Genomic DNA, 20,760 nt, shown 5'->3' on the forward strand with positions numbered 1-20,760 from the left:
TTGTTTTTCCACATTTCTATGCCATTAACTTTCACAGTTCAAATTACAGCCACCGTATTATGATTCAGGTTTCGGCCCGATTTTAAATTCCCATGCAGTGAAGATTAATCCTACTGCTTACAAAGTTACAAGACTGGATTCCTGAACGCATTATCCTGTATTTTTATTTACTCTTGTTAATATGAGTTTCTTTGATTAGCTAAACTTCCCTGTTATCAACACTTGTCTCTTATCACAGGCCCTAGGCAAATGACATATTTACCACTCATTCCATTCTGATAAGGGTAATCCTGTGTTTAACTTGCCCAAGAACAAACACTATATATTTTGTTTTTAAGAATCCTGCTTCTAGGTATTAACAACATACAAGAGAAAGAGCAGGACATTTTAAAGCCAGAAGTTATTTAAAGAATATTTTGTGAGTGTAAGCTTTTAATGACAGTATATATGGTTCCTACTTCAGGAAAGTTTATTTAATTCCAAGTTTCCGCAATATCACCACTGAAGTTATACTTAAGTTTAAGCCATGAAAGGAGGAAAACACATTTTTAGTAAAACATCTGGTTTGGATTTTTGTTTTCGCTAACTGAAGCTCTCCCATAGCTAGTAACACTATTTTGAAGTAAAAGCTCTGTTTCATATTTTGTTTGAAGCATTTTGAAAACAGTGCGAAGAAAATAAATATCCCATGCTGAACTTCACAGTCTCCTTTTAACTGTAAAGACATCAAAACATTTGCAGTGTTGTAGGCTGGTAGTCACTGATTTTTACAATTCTGTTTTCATTACTCAACCCACACAAATGTCATATGGTGTCTGAAAACTTTCCGAGTGAAACACACTATTTCAGCAAACACTGTTAAATTTATTTTTCAATTACCCACTCCACCCCTTTGAAATGTCGAAGGGAGAACTCTTCTAATTCCTAGTTAACTTTTTAACATACCACAGAACAGAAATTTGCAACAGCATTATACAGTTAATGGTGTACTGAAGTGCCCAAGAGCGTGCTAAAAACATTTTGATAGATAGCCAAGTCATTTATCTAAATCACCGTCAGAGCAGTGAAGCATCCTGCAAGCTTTTAAGCATAGTATAAGGTGATGTTTTCTGGCACTTTTTGTCATTTCTCAAACTTGAAACTGGAGTGTTAAAATACTGCTATTGTTTATCATCTATATATTTCAGCAACAAATCAAGACCCTATAACATAGTAACACATTTTCAGAAGTGTCCTACCACTAACTCTCACTCCTCTGTTAACAGTGCATCGCTGTCTGAATCTCAAGGTATAGAAATAATTGATGGTTAAACTCAAAGGGTGTTCACAGTAAGTAGTTTTCTAGCAAAACAGCAACTTCTTAGAGCAACAAAGTGAAGAAGAAAGGTGGCAGCAAGGTCAGTACAAAGAAATATTGCCTTTTCTTCGGAAACTTATAACTACTGTCTGATTTTTGGAATGGCACCTACCCATTGCAATTCCACATCTTTGCAAGAGCTGTAGAGACCAACATTTTAATTTCTTGGCTGCTCTGCTAAAATGCACTTTAAGACAACATGCCTCCTGATTATCAAATGTGCTACAAAATTAGATTAAGGAGGGGGAAAAAAAAAAGCTGACAGAGAGATGTTATGTAAATTCATCCTTCCCTGGTTGAAGTTTTGCAAGTTTATGCTGTACTACATTACGATTTTATGTGTTTCTGTTTGGATCCACAACTGTTGTTAGGATCAATATGCCACATGAGAAGGGATAAACAGAAAGAAGTCCGGTGCTTCTTTCCTTTTTCCTTTCTTGCCAAAAGGAAAAAAAAAAGCTTGCAAACCACATTTTGCACAAAAACTCACCCCACCCCTTATTACCTCTGTGCTTAATTACCAGGCTTTCTTTTTTAAAAACATGCAAGTAAATACATAAATTAAGTAACAACAACAACAATAATAACTATAATAATAGTAATTGCTTTAAAGTGGAAAAATAACAGTTGGGACCTACATTGAGCACTGTGCCGGTGTTGCCACTCTGTTTGTGCCAATCCACTGAAGCATGCTTTGAGAGCCTTCTCCTGGAGCATGCAGGAAGACGGACTCGCAGTGTAGAAATCCAGCATCTGAGCAGGGCTCACTGCTAGAACGTCCATACAGTCAAACATGATTCCCCCTGCACAGAATGCCTGCAAAAGTGCTTTCCTCTAGGTGTGGAGGAAAATGGCACATAAAAGTACACCCAACTCCATCAAACTCTGCCCCTTTTTTGGCACGTAGGCTGTTGGTCTTTTTCCCAGACCAGAATCATGAATTATGACAGACAACACAGCTAAAAGCCTGTAATTGATCCAAATGATCATTTACCATTTTCCAGGCTGCCCAGCCAATCCAGCAAGATGGGGGGATGCGAGCAACATTCCAAGTTTTAACTACCATCAATTTCCCCCAAAAATTTCTTGAGAGTCAGTCCAGCTCCTGGGGCGCTTGCCGGGTGTGTGCCGCGTCCCACGCCGTGCCAATCGCCCACCTCCCCGGGATAAAACAGCTCCGGTGGAGGCTCGGGATCCCCCTCGGCCGTGAATAGATGCTTCTGCCTCTGAACAGCTCACTTCCTACTACTTGTGTCACAGGGAATGAAAGATTGAATTGCCTAATATATGCGAGTGAACTTTCCGTGAACCCTTCCCAGGCTGCTAACCTTCAAATGACCCAAGCGGTCTGACATCACCAGCTCCCAGGATTCTCACACGCCTTCACAACTCCCAGCAGCCCTGCAAAAAAGCCAGGCAGGCGGGCGGGCAGGCAAAGGCGAGCCCCAGCCCTGCCGGAGTCGCCCCGCGGCCGCCGAGCGGGCGGGTGCGGACGGGGAGCGCAACTTACAAAAAGATCCAAAATAATAAAGTAATTAAAAAAAAAAAAAAAACAAAAAAACAAAAAAACCCCAAAAACAAAAAAAAAACAAAAAACACCCAAAAACCCATAAAACAAAAAAAAAACCCCACAACAACGAGGCGGAGGGGAAGGGGGTGGGAAGTAAAACAGCAGTGTTTTCCGCGGTTGTAGGGAACGGAGATTTTGAAAATTCCAGCTCAATTTGCTGGAAGTTCTGTGCCCCCCTCCCTCCCTCCCTCACACATACACATTCCTTTCCTCCCCGGAGAGGCCACGAGCGAGGCGCAGGCGCTGCCGCTGTTCCACAGCCAAGGACACGGGCTTCGCCCCAGCTGCTGGGCTGGCGGGCTGGGCTGGGCTGGGTGGGGAGCAGCCTCATCCTGGCGCTGCCCCGGCACACGCCAGCAGGGACCCCGCTCAATGCCACCCGCAGGGACCCCGCTCAATACCACTCACAGGGGCCATGGCCGGTGCCAGCCCCGCTCCCAGCGGGAAATCGCAGGAGCCCGTCCCTCCTGGGCGGGGGAGCGGTCAGGCCCCATCTCTCCGCACCATCCACCCCTCACCCTAGCTCCTAAGTCACCCAGCGCTCCCTGGCTTCCCCGATGGGTCAGACTTGGCACCACCCGGGAGGGCCTGTCCCCACCACTGAGCTCAGGGCAGGAAGCAGCCACACATCCCCTCTTCTCCCTCCCAGCCCCGCCGCCGCCGGGTCCTGCCTGTCTCTGATTAGCAGAGAGGGGCTGGGGCCGCTCGTGTGGCCCCGGAGGGGCTGTATCAGCTTTCAGAGGGCTAATGAGCCCCAGCTCCCCGGGAGGAGAGAAATGCCACGAGCTAATCCGTGGGGAACAGGACCCAGCCCATGGTGCTGAGCGGGGAGACTGCCCCGGGGCGGGCGGCCCCGGCCAAGCCCTCACAGCCACTCTGAAGGCAAGGGGCTGCTCCCACCCACTAAGGTCTGTGCTAAACCACACTGCCGACAGCCCTCCCTCATGGCCGGAGTAGGTGTCAAAGCCCTCCCAAATCTGTGGCCACGATGCCACAGCCAGCCCTGTGTGGGCCCACCGCTGGCATGAAGCCAGCAGAGAGCTCGGCGCTTTTTAGGTAGGTAACTACCTTCTCCAAAATCTTGCTCACCACGAAAGACTCCATGGAGGCTTCCACCAGTCCTTATTCCTATGGACAATTTAAAAATTAAAAACAACAGCCGGGAAACACTCCCTCCGCCCCAATGGAAAGGACAAGAGCTCAATAACCACATGCATGCTTTCATTTTAAATGAATAAGCCAAGCCACCTCAGCCCCAGCAGTGAGCATCATCCAGGAGCAAGGCACACAGGAGCCTTGCTTCCCCGCTCCAAAGCAAGCTTGGGTGCAGCAACTAGAAAACGGAACACTTGATTATTGCCCATATCTTGCAAAGCCCAAGATGGGACTCGGGCAGAGAGGGGCACACTGAGCAGGCATGACACACCACTGGCGACCGTAAAGAAATGCTGGAGAGAGACTCACCCTGGGACCTGCGCAGCCACTTTAATGGATGTGGTGTCCCCTCTCCACAAAAAGTCCTTTGATGAACCGAAAGCTCTCTGACAATGCCTGCAGATTGTATTAACAAAACTTTTCACACAGATTCAAGAATTAAAAAAAAAAAACCAAACCACAAAACAAATCCCCCACACAGCACACGCACTTGTTCCCTGAAACTGATATACCCACATTGAAAACCAGCGGCCAGCAAAAAGACCTGCTGCAATCTGGAAGTGAATCCTTTTGAAGAGATTAAAACAAAAGCTTTTCTTAGCCTCCTTCCCCCCTCAACGGGAGAGCTGTAGTTGTCCCTGCAGCAGGCAGCCTCTCTTTCCCTCTTCCCTTCAGGCAGAAGAGTTACAAATGCTGGAGTTGAACAGCATCTTTTAAAAGGACTTTTAAAGGACTTTCTCAGCCCTTTGGGGTGTCTTCCCCCAGCCTGAACTCCTGCAGCTGAAGAAGCCCCTGACACTCTCTAATCCAAAATTTATGCACAGCATACACTTACTGAAAAAGCCATCCTTCAGGGAAGGCTTGTTTAAATTATTTCAGCACAGCAAAACAGTGTTTGTTGCATTAAAATAGCCAAGTGGAAAAGTGGCTAAACTTTTTTTTTTTTTTTTTTTTAAATCTTGGCTGGCTACATTGCTACAGTTTTGTTTGGAATAGCAAAGCTAAATTGAAAGACAGTTATTTTCTAACCAGACGACACAGGATGCACGAGAAATTTGGAATACGTAATGTATCACCACAAAAATAACTGGAAAGGATGACACAAAACACAGTATGTTTTTTTCAGTCTCCAATTTAGGGAGAAAACAGCTTTTTGTGGGGACCAGGGTTCTTGGAACAGTTTAAGCTTATGCCAAGAAAAACATGTTGCCTGTGTGAGTTAAAAGTAAACAGAATCAGACAAACAGAATTACAGTTATGTTTATCCCATTAGCAGTCTTATAATACCATATTAAAAAATAATACCTGTTGGTTGTACCTCAAAATGTAGAGTGGCAACTTCTGAAAGTAAATGTCGGGAAGTGACGCTTCAGTGTGTACAAATTGGAAAAAGACTGCTTTTTCTCACTGTATCAAAATGAGCCAGGTATCTCATCATGCTTTATTATAAGTAATAGTTGCACTAATGCTTATATTTATTACTAAATGCACATGTAATTAAAAAATTCCTCAAATAGCCCAGTGGTTTGCTTACACACTATTTCTACAATACAATAATCTAGGCAGCTCTTATTTCACTTTGAAATAGCACAATACTTGTTTTTCTTCAACAGAGGATCAGGAAAAGCTACATTCATAAAATGGGGGATATTTTCTAATTTAGATCAGGACTAGTCATAATTATTGTGTTTACTAATAATCCTCTAATTCAAATGTAATGAAACTTTAAGTATTGACACATATTTTAAATGCCTACCCAGCATCCATAAAGGTGCAAGGAGGCAACAACTCTTCAGTATCTTCCACTTTGTCCATGCAAAGAAATTGTGGTTTCACATCACTGCTTTGATCTGTTTTCTCTCAGACTGTGATAGCAGAAACTTTACAATAAACATATTCTTAGCTATAAGTGAAATAAAAAGCACAAGTTCAAGTCAGAAATCTATTTCCTCTGGTGTTACTGTATATTTGTCAGTGTGACATAGCACATTTGAAACCCATAATCATAAAACAAAAATTTACAGCCAAGGTTTAGGGTCTACATCTGTTTCTCTGGTTTTTGTACTGCAATTACCCACTGGACAATTCAGAAAGCAGCACTATGAATCATGTACTGCACACATGGTTGTGCTGGTCACTTTTTCGTTAGTACAAGAGGCCGAGGATGCCATAATGTGCTTCACTGAGAGAGAGAGAGCATTAACTAGAATTAGGATGAGTGCACCAGGCTCTCTAATAAAAATGACTTTACTAGAAGCAACAGAGTACTTCTGGAACATTACAGGCATATTTATAGGATGGAAAAATTAAGAAGTGCATGCAGAAATTCTCCCCAACTAAGTACCTCAGGGGAAGCAGACTTTTTTTTTCTTTTGCTTGCATTTTACTATTAATCAAATGTAGCACTCTCTTGAAACAGTTTTGACAGCAGAGTAAATGGTTACTAGTGAATGATGTGTGTGTTTAAGCAGTGAAAGCAGAGACAAAGTGATGTTTTCTTCTACTCCCTAGGCAAGAGCTGACACTAAGCTTGCTGCCTCAGCTTTGATACTCACAGATTCCTTTGTGTCAGTTGCTGGGAGAATCACTGGCAGTTCACTAACCCTGCCTCACACACAGGGGCTTTGATTTTTACCTCTTCATTGACGATAGATGTTAATATGAAACAGTACTTGCCTGCCTTGGCAGGTTTTTTTTTCCCCAAGGTTTTTTTTTCCCTCCCCCCAACTGGTGATACAAATCTGAAGAATCTGAAAACCTGAATTCCCCCTTCACTACATGTAGTTTTTAGTGTTGAAGGATGTTTTCTTCATGTCTCAAGCACATGAATGATGTCAAAAGATTATGGGGAAGAAAATCACTAGGTCACAAGAGAGTGGCTGAATATTTAAAACTCTAAGGTAGTCCTAGGAAATGGGTATCAATTGTGAGCAAGAATTGCCCTGAAGAAAATAAAACAGTAAAATTATTGGCATGAAATGGCACAAATGACATAGAAAAACATGAAATACAGTGAAATTAAGTAAAAAGGGGTTTCTTCAGTCTGCTACACACTACTATGCACAGCTTGCAATGACCGAAACAGGAATTTGCACTAACAGGAAGAATTATTTCAGGCCTGAAATATAACAGTAACTTGTGAAAGACAATTCAGTGCAGAGCAGTATTTTATTTTAGATGGGAAAAGCAGAGTTAGTCATCTCCAGACTCAGAACTCAGGCATGCAACCAGTCTGCGAATCACTTACAGATGAAGGCTTTTTGTCTGTTTTAATCAGTGGATATGTATTTGTAAAGATGCCTTTAAAGCTGATTGCTTAACTTAAAGGCTATAAAAATAATTCATCTCCATAAACTTGAGCATACAACCATGTTTCTTAGAATCCATACAGTCCTTTGGCCTGGAGCCAGGGGAAGAGAACTGCCCTACATGATAAAACTGGAAGTGTATCTGGCTCAGCAATCCATTTCTAAGAGTGACTGCTACTAGATCTTTCTAAGGAAAATACAGGAATCCCTAGTGATTGGTGAAGTATATCTCACCCACAGGTCCTCTAATAGCCTATTCTCTAACAGCAAATCACTTAAGCATTAAAGCATGAGATTCAATATCCCTTCCAAATTTGTTCTTGGTAATAGTCCTGATGTTCTAGATATTCATAGATAGCCAGTGTCTTTTTGGATGGTGATAAATTTGTAGCTCTGTGACACAGAAGTAGATAGTAAGTTATTAGGCTTTGAGATAAAGAAGAACAACTTTTAAAAACCCCAAACCAACCCAAAAAAAATCCCCCAACCAACCAAACAAAAAAAACCCACTGTAAAACTCATCCATGTTGTAAATAAAGGAGAGAGACCAAACTGCACCTTTTTAAGGCCCCAAAGGCTGATGGCTGCAGGCTCCTGAAAGGCTGGCAAAGAGGCAATGACATCATATGCATGAGAAGTGGATGACATGAATTTTTGAAGGATATAAAAAGAAAAAAAACATTATTAGATTAAAAACTGGCTGCATACTGAATCTACACTTGCTGTTTACGAGGATCCTGCAGTGCAAACACCACTGCTAAATGGCTGCCAGAAAAAAACAGAAGTGAGGAAAAAAAGGTTTGTTTCATTTTGTTTTCTTTTTAAATGACTAGAAACTGCTGTTTCAAGGTTTAGCCAAGAAAGAGATTTTTACTGCTAGCCTATAAATCCCTCAAAACATAGACTTATAATGGAAATGCTGAGGTAACTGGAGTGCCATGCATGGCACTGACACATTACATTATATAATCCAGGGAGAATGAAGGTTGGGAGATCTATAAAACCTAAGTAGAATCAAGATGTATGAAAGAGCAGAAGAGCAAGTAGAAATGTTGAATATTAAACTGCAGAGAATACTACTTCTAACCATAAAGTCTTCTGTATGCTGAATATGCTTATGGTTGGCTGAAGGCGAAAGAGCACAGAGCTCCATTAAAACTGAGATTCAAAAAGGCTGTTCAAGTAACTACTTTGTTTCTGTCTTTTTCTAAGGAGGTAGAATAAAGAAAGTTACCTAACAAAAGGATAGTATTTCCTGATGTTCTGATATCCTGGTGTCTCAGAATGTATAAATAAGTAATGCTAGAGCATGCAGAATAAATGGGAGTTCCAAACATAGGCAATTTACCACTCTAATTGTAACCAGAATCAGAATATAAATTGGGACAACTGTACTTCTTCCACAGGTTCACTAACGACAGTTTAAACTCTTTGTGAAAAGTTAGCCTCGATGGCTTTCTTCCAGAAGAAGACCAAAGTTACCAAGCAGTAACTGGAACTCCAGCTCAATACATACACATATCCTAACAAAGACTAAACCTTACCTAAGCCCTATTTAAAGACAGACTTAAGCAGCATTTAAGGCTTGTGCTCCTGCACTGCTGACAAGGACAACCCACATAGAGGGAACCCAGAGGCCTGAGATGGCTGAAACACATTTGAGCGGAGCTCTGGTCACATAAAGCCCAATGCAGACTGTACTGGATTATGCCATGAATGTAAACTGCAATAGATCCACGCTTGGCAGCGTGACATGTATTCATGACAATCCAGTTCCCACTTAGCTAGTTCCCAAACCTATATCAAACACTGAAAGAACAGTCCAGTATCCTATCTGTGGGCATCTTAGAAACTAGAATGAACAGGTGACTGGAAAACGTGTTGGCGTAGCTACCTGCCTAGCAGGGGTAATGTCAGCAATGACAATGTGGTGACATCACCTGAAATCTGCTGGTAATGATGGTCATCATGCCAACACCTCTGCTCTGCCTGTTGCCCTAATGCACTGTACTTTCACACTTTTGTTTCTGTCATGCAGATGTACTTTCTGTTTGGGAACAGCCTGAGTAAATTTTTGCTGTAAATGAGGTAGAATTACCCAGAAACTGAGGTATATATTTAGCAAATCGGTGTCTGTTTTCTTTTGTACAACATGTGCCATCAATAATGTGTGAATTAACTGAGGGCACATGTCCTCTGAGGAACATTGTTACCTCTGTGAATTTACTGATGTAGCCTGAAAAGTATACTCCACTAAGGGGGTCAGTTTTACAAGCATAAAGGTTATCATAGTGTAACTACTGTTGAGCAGGTGAGGGATTCTGTATGTTCCTTTTATACTACAGTAACTGTCCAAGACTGGGCTGTGACAGGTAACACTCTTTCAAAAAGGAACAACTGCTTTCTCACCCTACATTGTTATGCCAATGTAACATTCAAACATAGATGAGATCTCAGGAAAAGTCAGGCTGGGCTGGACCTCACATTCAGAACAAGCAACGGCACCATCAATGACGTCCAGTCTGAAATGCTCACAAGATGTTTCCTGGTTTTCAAACTCTGCTAAAATATACTTATCAAATTGTTCTTCAGTGCATTCCTCAAATTCTACTTGCCTTCTGCAATTTAAGCCAACAAAGAAAAATTTGCATGGTCTCAAGCTGCTTCATTAAGGTAGTCCCACATGATTAAATAGACCTGCAAATTCCCATACTCTTAGACTGCAAGACTTCCATATTGGACCACAGAAGGGATTAAATGTCCACATATGTTAAGTCCATGTTCAGGGAACGACAACTGACACACACACTTTAATCAAAGACAATTTACAGAGCTGGCGTGAGTTAGATACTGCAGTGGTGAACAGCATACTGCCCCAGGCTTTGTGCAGTATCGTGGATTTTTTGCCCTTTTGGGACCTTTAGTAGTGGAGGACATGCAAGGTGGTCTCTAAGCCTGTGGTGGTCTCTCAGCATATCAGGCTTGACAGATCTATAAAACTATCTAATTGGTTTCACATAAACTAGACCAAAAACTCTTCATTTGGGTATCTTAAGCCTTTTTCTGACTGAGCAATTCTGCACAGACCTTGTCATCGCACTGTAAAAAACCCAATTCTTTCAATCCAATCACAGTTTTGGGCAAGCATCATCAAGAACAGGCTTCTCATTCGTGGGACATTGATCTTCTATGTATCGTTATCAGACTCTTAGAAAAACAGACTTACTCAATTTCATACAGAGACATGAAAAGAAAAATGTGTGGAAGGATATTCTATCCTTTGCCAAATGGCTTTGAGACCTCACCCTTACTGCATCCATCCATTCTGTCTTTGGCATGAAGTATGCCAAAGGATGCACCACAAGACAGGGTTGTGGCCAAGCTCTTTCAAAGAATTATCAAGATTGATGGATGGGTGAAGTAAGACTCAATCTATAGAAGCTTTAGTAACAAGAACGAGGCATGTGCACATTCCCAATCCTGAGAAATGTGTTGTAATTCCCCTTAAAAAGCACAGCAAGTTGTTATCTACAATCAGATCTTAAATGACAAGTTGGTGCACATATGTTAATTAAAACCTTTAAAAAGTTAAAGGTCCACCTGCTGGATTCTTAAATTTGTCTAAAAATTGTTAGGGTTTTTTTTTTCTTTTCTAAAACAGGCTTACTAAGAGCAGAAGCGCACACCAGTGATACTAAAGCCTATTCTGCTAGCTGAACAATGCAGGAACATTATGTCACTCAGAGGTAGGGCTTCACAAGCATGCAAGAAAGGCTAAGAGCTTTGCCAACACAAATTATCAGACAGAACCTCACTGGAAAAAATGAGGCACAAAGATCTAAGTGAAGTGTAAAACTTACTGAGACTTGAACAACATGTTGACAGATACCACTCCACTCTCTTGCTTCCTATCAGAACCCAACAGCCAAAGCAGAGATTCCTAAGCAGTGTTTTTACAGGCTAGGTTTAGTCTCTCCCTCATCTTATCAGTAGCCTTCAAAGGGACTGTGGGTGGATCTCCTCCAGGAAAAAAAAGGAAAAAAACCCCCAAACTAACAAAAAAACCCTCAGAAGTGCCACCTCTTCCATACAAATATATTGGCGCAACCACAGAGGCTTTGCTCGAGCTAAGAAAACACACCTGGCTCTTCTAAAGGAGAAATTAAAGACTTCATGCTTCAGCCCTCAAGCCTTGAGTGGCCTTAGAGAAGAGGAATAGCTAAGAAGAGAGTCTAATCAGGATACAGGAAAATCAATACTGGCTTCTTGAAATGCCTTAGGCAGAAAGGAACAGTTTAAGGTTGAGACATTTTTCTGCTCTTTCTGCACAAGAAAATGTGCTGAAGACTGAGTGCACAGGTGAGAACACAAAGGTAGGAGAAGGCTTTCAGGAAGACTAAAAGCAATCCAAAGCATGTTATACCCTAAAGTTCTTTGGGAAATCTTATCTTCTGGAAGTTTTCTAGTTTTGGTGCATGAGAGATCTTTCTACACACCACTCAAAGTTGTCCAAAGAACATTTTCAGGGATAAAAGCACACCATTGTACTGTTATTTTCTGACTTTGTTGTGGAAGACAATTATTTAAGACTTAGTGGGAGAGTATGAAAGGAGCAGGAGTGTAATTCCAGTTCAGGAAAAACTCCAATAACTGACAACAAGTAAGAAACACAAGATAGATGCATTGTATTGTAGGGGTGAGTCCCATTGGCTGGAAACCCTGACTCTCCCAGCAGGACTCAGTTACATAGCAACTCCTGAGGGCAGATTAACCCTTTCCTAGTTAACATATCTGGAATGATTTAAGAGTCCTTTTCCTTCTCCTGCTACAGAATAATTTCATAGGTTTGCAGAAATGGTTTGGAAAAAAATGAGTCAAATGCTACCAGGGTAAAAGCAAAGCTATCTGACTCACCGCAGGATACTGATGGTACAATGAACAGAGAAGGCAGGGAGTTCACGTCAGTCTAAATGATATTTTATGTCCTCAGGTGTTCTGACATATGCAAAACACAAAATGTATTTCTCATACAATAGTTCATGCACAGTCTGTGGGGACGCTATCCAGACTGTATTTATCAAGTACCAATGGTCTTTCTCACCCAAATTCTGCCCACTCATTGACTCCTCTCTAAACAATTACTGAAGAACTGAAGAGTCCTCAGCTGGCATAGATAGTACTTAATTAATCTTAGAAAAGAAGTTCTCACCATCAGAAAATGTGTTACTTTCATTCAGAATTGTGCTGGTTGATTACTGTAAACTCTGAAATAACTCCTGTAAATCTTATAATACTAGTTGTTTTTCTTCTGACAGTCCTTTCTAATTACTGGCATCAAGTAATTTGATGAATTTGGGAATCTCTATTTATTTCGTCACAGCCATTTCCCTATTTTGTTTTTAGAACTGCATTACACTTCTGTGTATACACATCAAATGTAAGCACAAATACTATATGCAAATAGCATAGTACTATTCACGTCCTTCTGGTTATCAGAAATAATAGTTTGAATCTAAAAAAATCAAAATCTAAGACAAAGACTCCCAAAGCTCTCTATTTCTAAAATGTTAGAATTCAGCTACATTAGTTTTCTCCCTTGTAAGAGGGTGAGATGGTCCCTGGGGACCAGGAAGGGCACACATCCACACTCAGGGTGTGGTCACACTTCACTGCTGTGAGCCACAGCTGCACAGTGTTAGGAAAAAGGAGCTACTAAGTTTCCAGAGGAGAAAATAAGAGAACAGGCTGATGTGATATTACACTTACTTATGACTGTCTCCTGGTCACAGTAAGTGAGATCTGTCTATTTTCCTCTTTTCTTTCTTTTTACAGGCAAAATTGGACTCATGGTAGAATGGGCATTAAATAATGCTTGGAAAGGCAGGCACCAGTGACGCTGCCCGGTTTAGACAAGCAGAGTAAGACTACACCTTTCCTTTCCTTTGGAAGACCCAGAGATGCTCTTACCTGAAGGTTCAGGGGAGAAAAGTCTTGAACCAGCTAATCTTCTGCTCCTCTTCCCCCACCCACCATTCTCATACATGGACACAGCAGGTCCTGTAACACACACCTCCCACCAACATCTCTTCATGAAGTAAAATCACTGCTCGGTAGCAGCTCCTCAGTTCCCATTCAGACCAGTCAGAAGAAACCACAATCCTGTTAAAGCTTCTTATTTTCTTAGTTGCTTTAAAAAAACAGGTAACCTCTGTGTGTTACTGAAAGGACTACCTACGTGTTTTGAGATATGCCTTGCTTTTCTAAACATTTCACACTCTGAAAGTTCATCTGCATTTTCTTTCTATGGTTCTCACAGATCACTTGCAAATCCAGTGGGATAGAAAGATATCATTTAAAATTCTATTTATTATTTAATTTGGCTTCTTGTATGATATCTTGAAAACTCATCTTGAACTACTGAGCTGCTGACTTTCATAAAACTAGAAGTATCAATATAGTGGGTGGGAGACTAGTACAAACAGAGGTAGTTCAGAAATACTTTGTGAACTGAAAATTAATTAGGAAGAATCAATTTAATTTCTTGGTATGGAGTTTTTTTAAAAGTTCATATTTTGTTATCATTAATCACCTAAAACTATCACTGACGCCACTGGAAATGTAGCCTCTAAAACAGTAAAACCTGAAGGACCAAGTTCAACATGCTTATGTTCTGTTGAAAGTACCTTTCCATATAAATGCCAACACACACCTATCAAATATTTGTGTTCTTCATTAAACTAATGCCTCCCTAGACCATAAACAAGATGGTGCAAAATATAGGTGTATTCCCCTGTCCTCCTACTAAGGTAGGCGACATCAAAATAAATTTGCAACCATATCATTATATCAATCTCCAGTATTACTGCATCAGTACTATAACCATAATTAACTAGCTGCAGGTCAAATTTCTAATAAATCTTTAGAAATTAAATGTATAATTTGTCAAAACCACATGTCTTCATAAATTGATTATTCAGAATTTAGAAGCTTTTTAATTAGGAAGAAATTTATGCAATACCATGTGTAATAATTACGAATCAGCTCTTCTGTGATATTTTTGTACATCAGCAAAAATTAAAACATTGGAAAACATTACCAGGTCATTGCAGTATTTCAATGTCAAAAGAAACACATAGTTTAAATGTAGAGGTTAAAGATATTTTCCCGTATCTTTTACATCTTACATAGCTTTATGATCTCAGAACTGCAATCATTAACCAAATACAAAATCAATGAGAAAAAGATCTAATGTGACCGTTTTCAAGTGCAGAGTCACTAAAAATGATTTATGCCACTGTAACACTTTTTTTCCATGGTTCTATAGTTTTACTAAACAGCATATATTCTAAGTCAAACTTCCATTTTATGCTACACTAAACAATATTTTGCCTCTCTCATCCCTTCCAGCTAAAACTCTGAAAGAGTTTAAAACTTTAAAAACATCACCTTTGTAACAAGTGCCAAGATGAGGGGTACAACCCTGGCTGCCAAATAGAAAACTAGAGAAAAAGAAAGTTAAGTGATATTCGTTCACGGCACACAAGAAGCAAAAATCGTATCCCAGCTCCCCTCCTCTCCCCTCCCGGGCTTTCACCATGGGCCTATTCAAACTTTGCACCCCCACAAGGGCTCTGGGTACTTCTATCAACATTTCATAGGAGAAGATTTTTTTTGACAGAGAACACAAAAGCTGCTTTGTGTGAAGTCTGGACACTTTTTTTCTACCTAATAAAAACATGAATAGAAGTGGGACCTCAGCAAGCATATGGCAGAAAGTCTGGACTAACTGAAAAAAAGGGGCCTAGAAGAGTTTGCTCTCTGTCATTCCCCACCATGTTTACTGTTGAATGTATATGGTGTAAATAAGGAGTATGCAGAGCGGGCCATAATGGAACATTGTTTATGTGCACATCCTGGCAAATGCATATACAGCATGGAGACTATTTCCAAGCAGAACATAAACACAAAAGAGGAGTGATGACAAACAAGTATTCCAAGGCAAGAAAAATGTTATTCCATATACAAACCAAACAAACTAAAGTGGTTTCTCCCCTGCTAGGATCCAACTGGCAGATCTCAGCTGCACACACTATGTAGCTGTTAAAGAAATGAGAGACATTCCAGGCTTACCGGTTGGCTTTCTTTTTCTTAAGAGACCTTATTATGCTCCCAATATTAAAAAGAAAAACACAGTTAATATTTTATTTTACTCTCTTGCAAAAACACAACAAAACAAAACAGCCCTTTCTTTCGGCCTGAATTAAGAGCTGGGGAGATACAGCTGATGCCAAGAAAACACCATAAGGAATTAAGTCACAGCTTTTCTATTTTGAGTTCCCACTGAAAGATACAGAGATGGTTCTTTCTTCTGCAGGTCTCTCTGACAAACCTATTACACGGCTTTAGCAAGTGACACCAGTGTGACAATAACTTAGAGGTTTTATGCTCCTGGCAGAGTTTTTTTCCTTTTAATCATTACTCATAAAAAGGAAGAGGGTTTAGAAAACCCAAGTCCCTGCAATTTCAAGATAGCAAACCAGGGGATGAACCTTTTTTTGTGTGGTTACTTCTGGAGAATAGAGTATCATGCTTTGACAGCTGCTATGTTAATAAATGGGTGTAATTTTATTCCTTTAAAACTAACTTCAAACACATACCCAACTAAAGGAGGAAGAAAAGATTACAAGTAGGAAAACAGACAGTAGAGTGGCAACAAGAACCACAGAAAGTCAACTGATAAAGCTGAGCTTTTTAAATGATTAATAGGCGTTTTTAGGATATTAGACACTAGAAGCTAGCAGCTTTAGTAGAAGATCATAGGAGGTCCAGAACAAAAATACTTTGTGATGTCCTTCACAGAAATGCAGAGCCAACCTGTGATTTTAGACTATTTTAAGATACTCAAGAGTGTGCCTCACTTTCTCCAAAGCTCTAGATACCAACTCAACAAACATGAAATACAAGTGCAGAACTGGGACCTGCACCTACACGTAGGATTTCTGCTGGTCTGTCAAAACCTGGATGCAAATGTCCCATGCTCTGCTTTTATGAACTCTTGGAACTTGGGTGCATCACTCATTGCACTCATAGAGCCCGGGCTGGGAATACTTGTAGCACCTCTACAATATATAGCCAGTCCTTTATGGAATCGCATTATTCTTTGATTTTCTTTTTTTCATGTATCACTTCCATTATACAAGACCAAAAGAACCGTCACAAAGCTTCTCGCTGGTGACTGGTTTAACATTAATACTTTTCAATTAAAATCACACTTTAGAATCCAAAGGAGGCTTATTTAATTTTTTTTTTTTTAATTACCCTTGAACGCGCACCTTCCTCATCCCAGCATGACCTTGCGCACACCCACTGCTTGGATTTCTGTTCAGCTGCTTGCAGACTTGTACAGAGCCTTCACTGTGCTTCACAAAACAACACATTTCTCATAATTACTCTTGGCTGCATGGACCACTTACAGCACGGTGACAGGGAGGGTGCACACCAATGCCAAGTACAAGCTCCCATGCTCTTTCCTCATTACAGAAGGTATTTCTGGTGGCTGAATACCTTCTACATATTAGAGCTGTTGGCTGTACGAAGACAGGTTGTTTGGGATGTGTGCTACACTGGGCAACCATTCGGCAAAGAGGAGGATCTGTGATGGCTGTTGCAAAGCCGAGTCACAGTGGATGCTCTGATGATTTTAAATAAAAGGGGTTTTAGTAAGATTCCACATCTTACCCCTTACTCTTAAAGAAAAGGTATTAAACTATGGGAAGAATCTTAAAAAAATTTGCCAAATGTATAAAATTCCTAGTGAGACTTAAAGAATCTTTTTATTCTCTTCATCTAAGTTTCACTAGTCAAGCGAGCCACCCAGTTTTCATCTGAGAAGTTTTCAGCTTTAAGGACTCAGAAAAAAGGCCTATAAGCATGACCAGACTGGCATGTTGAAAGGCTAGGAAACTGAGGGATAAGGAAGAAGTACTCTAAATTATTATCACTAAGCCTTTTAATTTGTATGTCAGTATTAAGATTTATTTTACACTTGTGGCTGGCAACACTGAGTAATTCAGATATGCTAAAGCGAATTCAGGACCTGCAAAAGAGGCAACATAGGTACTGAAAAGGTACTGTGAAAACACTCTTGAGACCAGCTTTGTATTTCTTACTAACTGCTGTTCCAGCTGTGCAATCTTATACATCGTTGTTTACTAGAAAACTACATAAAAACTAATATTCTTTATATACTCCTCCCATCCCCCCATTAAATTAAAATTGAGTTGTTATTTTAACCCTACTCAAGTATGTAATATAGTGATGATTGTAAATCTTTATGATCACAAAATCCCTTTGATTTATCCCTTAGTTTACGAGCTTTAACAAACATAATCCTAAAAACAATACAGAGGAAGATCTTACAGGCCTTCAAATGGTAGAGAGGGAGCAGGGAATGACTATATAAGTAAAGCTACAGCTTCAGGGCTCATGACTTTCCGGTTGGGAGGCTTTCTGGATGCTGCTAATAAGGTCCTGCCAGTGGAACCAGAAGAATATCTTTATAAAAAAAGGCCTTCAGTGTGGGAAAATACAATTTTCCAGAAAATTTTTAATAAAAAGCTAATAGATGCAGTACCTAATCTAACAACAGACATAAGTATGTCTGAATACATAGGAAAACATTATTATTAAAGGTGGCAAGTCCATCCTGCCCACCCCCCACCTCCAGATCTGTAGCCACAAACATGAGCATGTTCAAAGCCTATGTGAAGATACCAGACCTAGCTCTCCACTATTAGTGACCATATGGCAATAGCCAGTTAAACACACAAAAAAAAATTTTTCTTTTTCTGCTCAGTATTCCATGCTGTACAGCAAGAAGAAGATACATGGATATCTATGTCTGCAAAGCAAAGTATACCTGCCTTGTCTGTTCAGCCTTGGCCTTAGCCAAGATGTAGCCACCACCCTGCATCACAACTGACCCTCTGAACATTTTGGGAACCAGTATTAAACCAACATTTTAGCACTAAGGGTCTATGCACAAGCATGGCAATTCCTTTTGACTGTACCTACACTCATAAATACAATGGGCCAGAGCTCAGTTCCAGCCCTGAGGTTCAGCTTGCATTCAAAGCATCTCCCACTACATTACAACATTGGCTTAGGGATATCTACAGACACAACTCAGCTGCCCCGACCCATGCCTGGCATTGCTGAGGAGAGGAGGCCTGTGTGCTACCTGTCAGTATGGACAACCCACAGGACATGACCTTGGCCCATGCCCTGACCTTGCTTGTTTTTCTGATAGCCTTTGAACCCCTGCAATTCACTCTATCCAGCAATATGGGCAGGAACTAAGCAAGTCTAAGAGCTTCCTATGGCTTTTGCTGACTCTCAGGACAGTTCACCACATTCTCGTGAAGAAAGAGCCCATGTGAGTAGCTGTGAGACTTCAAGCCCATGAGAAGTTCCTGAAAACAGAAATTGCAACAGGCACTGTCTTTTCAAGCATCATTTCTAGCAGAGGGCTGGAGTCCTTCCATGAGTGCTCTGTGCTGTCTCTGGAGCTGCCTGGTTTGGGGAAGAGCTGCCTCCACCTGGCTAGCAATACTTATGCAACATCTTTATACTCTCACTGGACCCACACAAGAAATCTGATCAACTACCTTCAGGAGCCATCCAAAAACTTTGGAAGCTTCCAGTTGGCTCACTTGCTTGTCCATCTTGGGTACTCACATATCTTATGTAACATCCCCTTACTAAAAAACACAGAATTTTTATGGGTTTTGTACTGCCTAACATTTAAGCATATATACAGTAAGTCAGTGCCTTCAGTGACATCATCCTCTTGAGATGAGATATGGAGATGTATCTGATGAAAGAGGGAAAAGAGATCTTTATGTTTTTCTCTCCTGCATGTATCTCCCAAATGGGCTTGGCGTAGGTAGGAGTGATGTAATGCTTCTTTTGAAGACATTCTTAAAGGGTCAAAAATTAGGAAAATATCCCTTGAACACACCAAGAGGACAGTTTATCACACGGGAATTCTGGTCACCTGTTTGGAGTTTAACTGAAGCCACAACATGTTTCTTAATGCCGGCACTGGCACATGAAAATGGAGGTGAGCTTGCTGGTCACTTACATTTCACTAGTACAATGAAGCTTTTACTGGTTTCTTATTAGCGAGAAGAAAAAGTGCCATCCTGGTCAGTAACAACTGCTATGCTTCCCCTAAGTGTGCAATTTGGTGTTGAGACAACCCAGATGCCCAAGCTTTTCACACCAACAACAAATTGCCTTCTGGGAGGAACCTACTCTACCTTCTCATTAGTTTGGTCCCAATTTGTCTGTTTATTATCTAGTCATCACAGCCATCATTACCCTTGCCCCTGCATAGCTAAAAGAACTTTAGCCAAAAAGGCAACTGTTTCATGTGTCTAGCAGGCACTATGCACTCCTTACCCATCCCAGATATCCACTGTCAACATGGAGACAGGATTGCTTCCAGGATGAGGGTGTTGGTCACCGAGCCAAGATGCCAGGAGGGAAGGGATACACTCCTCAGCAGGTGTCACAAAGGCCAACCTCCCAGCCAAGGAGCCAAGGCCAGCCAGTCCTTGCCCTGTAACCCCCAAGGACAAGGCAGGCGACAGCGCCACACAATGGACTGGTGTAGAGCTGAGCACTATGGCAAAGAGACAGAAATCCTTTCAGCGATCTCACCCAAAAGCAGGAACCACTGGAAAGCCAAATTCAGTGCACATTGCTAGTCAGAGAGGAAGAAGCTGGCACGAGACACGATTGTGTTGCTTTCTGTAAAGGGGACTTTAAACAGCAAAATCTCTAGACCTTAATCTGTCAGAGGCACAGTGCTGTTGCAGCTTCCTTATCTTCAACAGGGTTTGCTCATGTTCAGCACATTAAAATGAGGCCACCTCTTAGTGAACACGGCTGACGGGAAATACTTTATCACTAAATAGAACCATTTAAAATCAGACAGTTCTGGAGGTTGACAATCTAGGTTTAAACACCCTCCTGAGCTAATCATGCTACTCCTAGGGCAAAAACTATGAAAGAAATATGACACTTAAGCAGAAAATTGACATATTTTGCAGAGGAATAAGATGGAGTTATTGAGCAGAACGGTTTTTTAAGCATTTCTGTGAACTCAATTCTGATCTCAAAATACATAATCTGTTGGGTCTACATGACATTTCCATTGCTGATAAACTATGTTCAAATATATCAGGCAGAGGATGACCTACTTATTTAAAGTTCTAATTGTTAATTTTAATGGATGGCTAGTAAAATTTGCAGTGCTGTGTTAGGGGAAAAGAGCCTAGACAGAATTATATGAGAAAAAAAATTAT

The 20,760-nt window shown here is 40.9% G+C and overlaps 1 protein-coding gene across 12 annotated transcripts in view; it reads right to left on the reverse strand.

Moving 5' to 3' along the window:
* Positions 1-20,760, reverse strand: part of RARB (retinoic acid receptor beta) — a 323,260-nt gene that overhangs the window by 89,628 nt on the left and 212,872 nt on the right. For 8 of the 12 annotated variants that reach the window (XM_032107895.1, XM_032107886.1, XM_032107902.1 and 5 more), the window contains one exon: positions 4,392-4,478. The exons of 2 other annotated variants lie outside the window; for them this stretch is intronic. In XM_032107895.1, the coding sequence (XP_031963786.1) occupies positions 4,392-4,478 (87 nt within the window). Of the gene's footprint in view, positions 1-1,995; positions 3,110-4,391; positions 4,479-20,760 lie in introns of those variants that run through there. 2 more of the 12 variants (XM_032107941.1, XM_032107931.1) reach the window with 2 other exon arrangements.

The sequence above is a fragment of the Corvus moneduloides genome, chromosome 1, assembly GCF_009650955.1.
Source record: "Corvus moneduloides isolate bCorMon1 chromosome 1, bCorMon1.pri, whole genome shotgun sequence".
In the NCBI taxonomy this organism is placed as follows: Eukaryota; Metazoa; Chordata; class Aves; order Passeriformes; family Corvidae; genus Corvus; species Corvus moneduloides.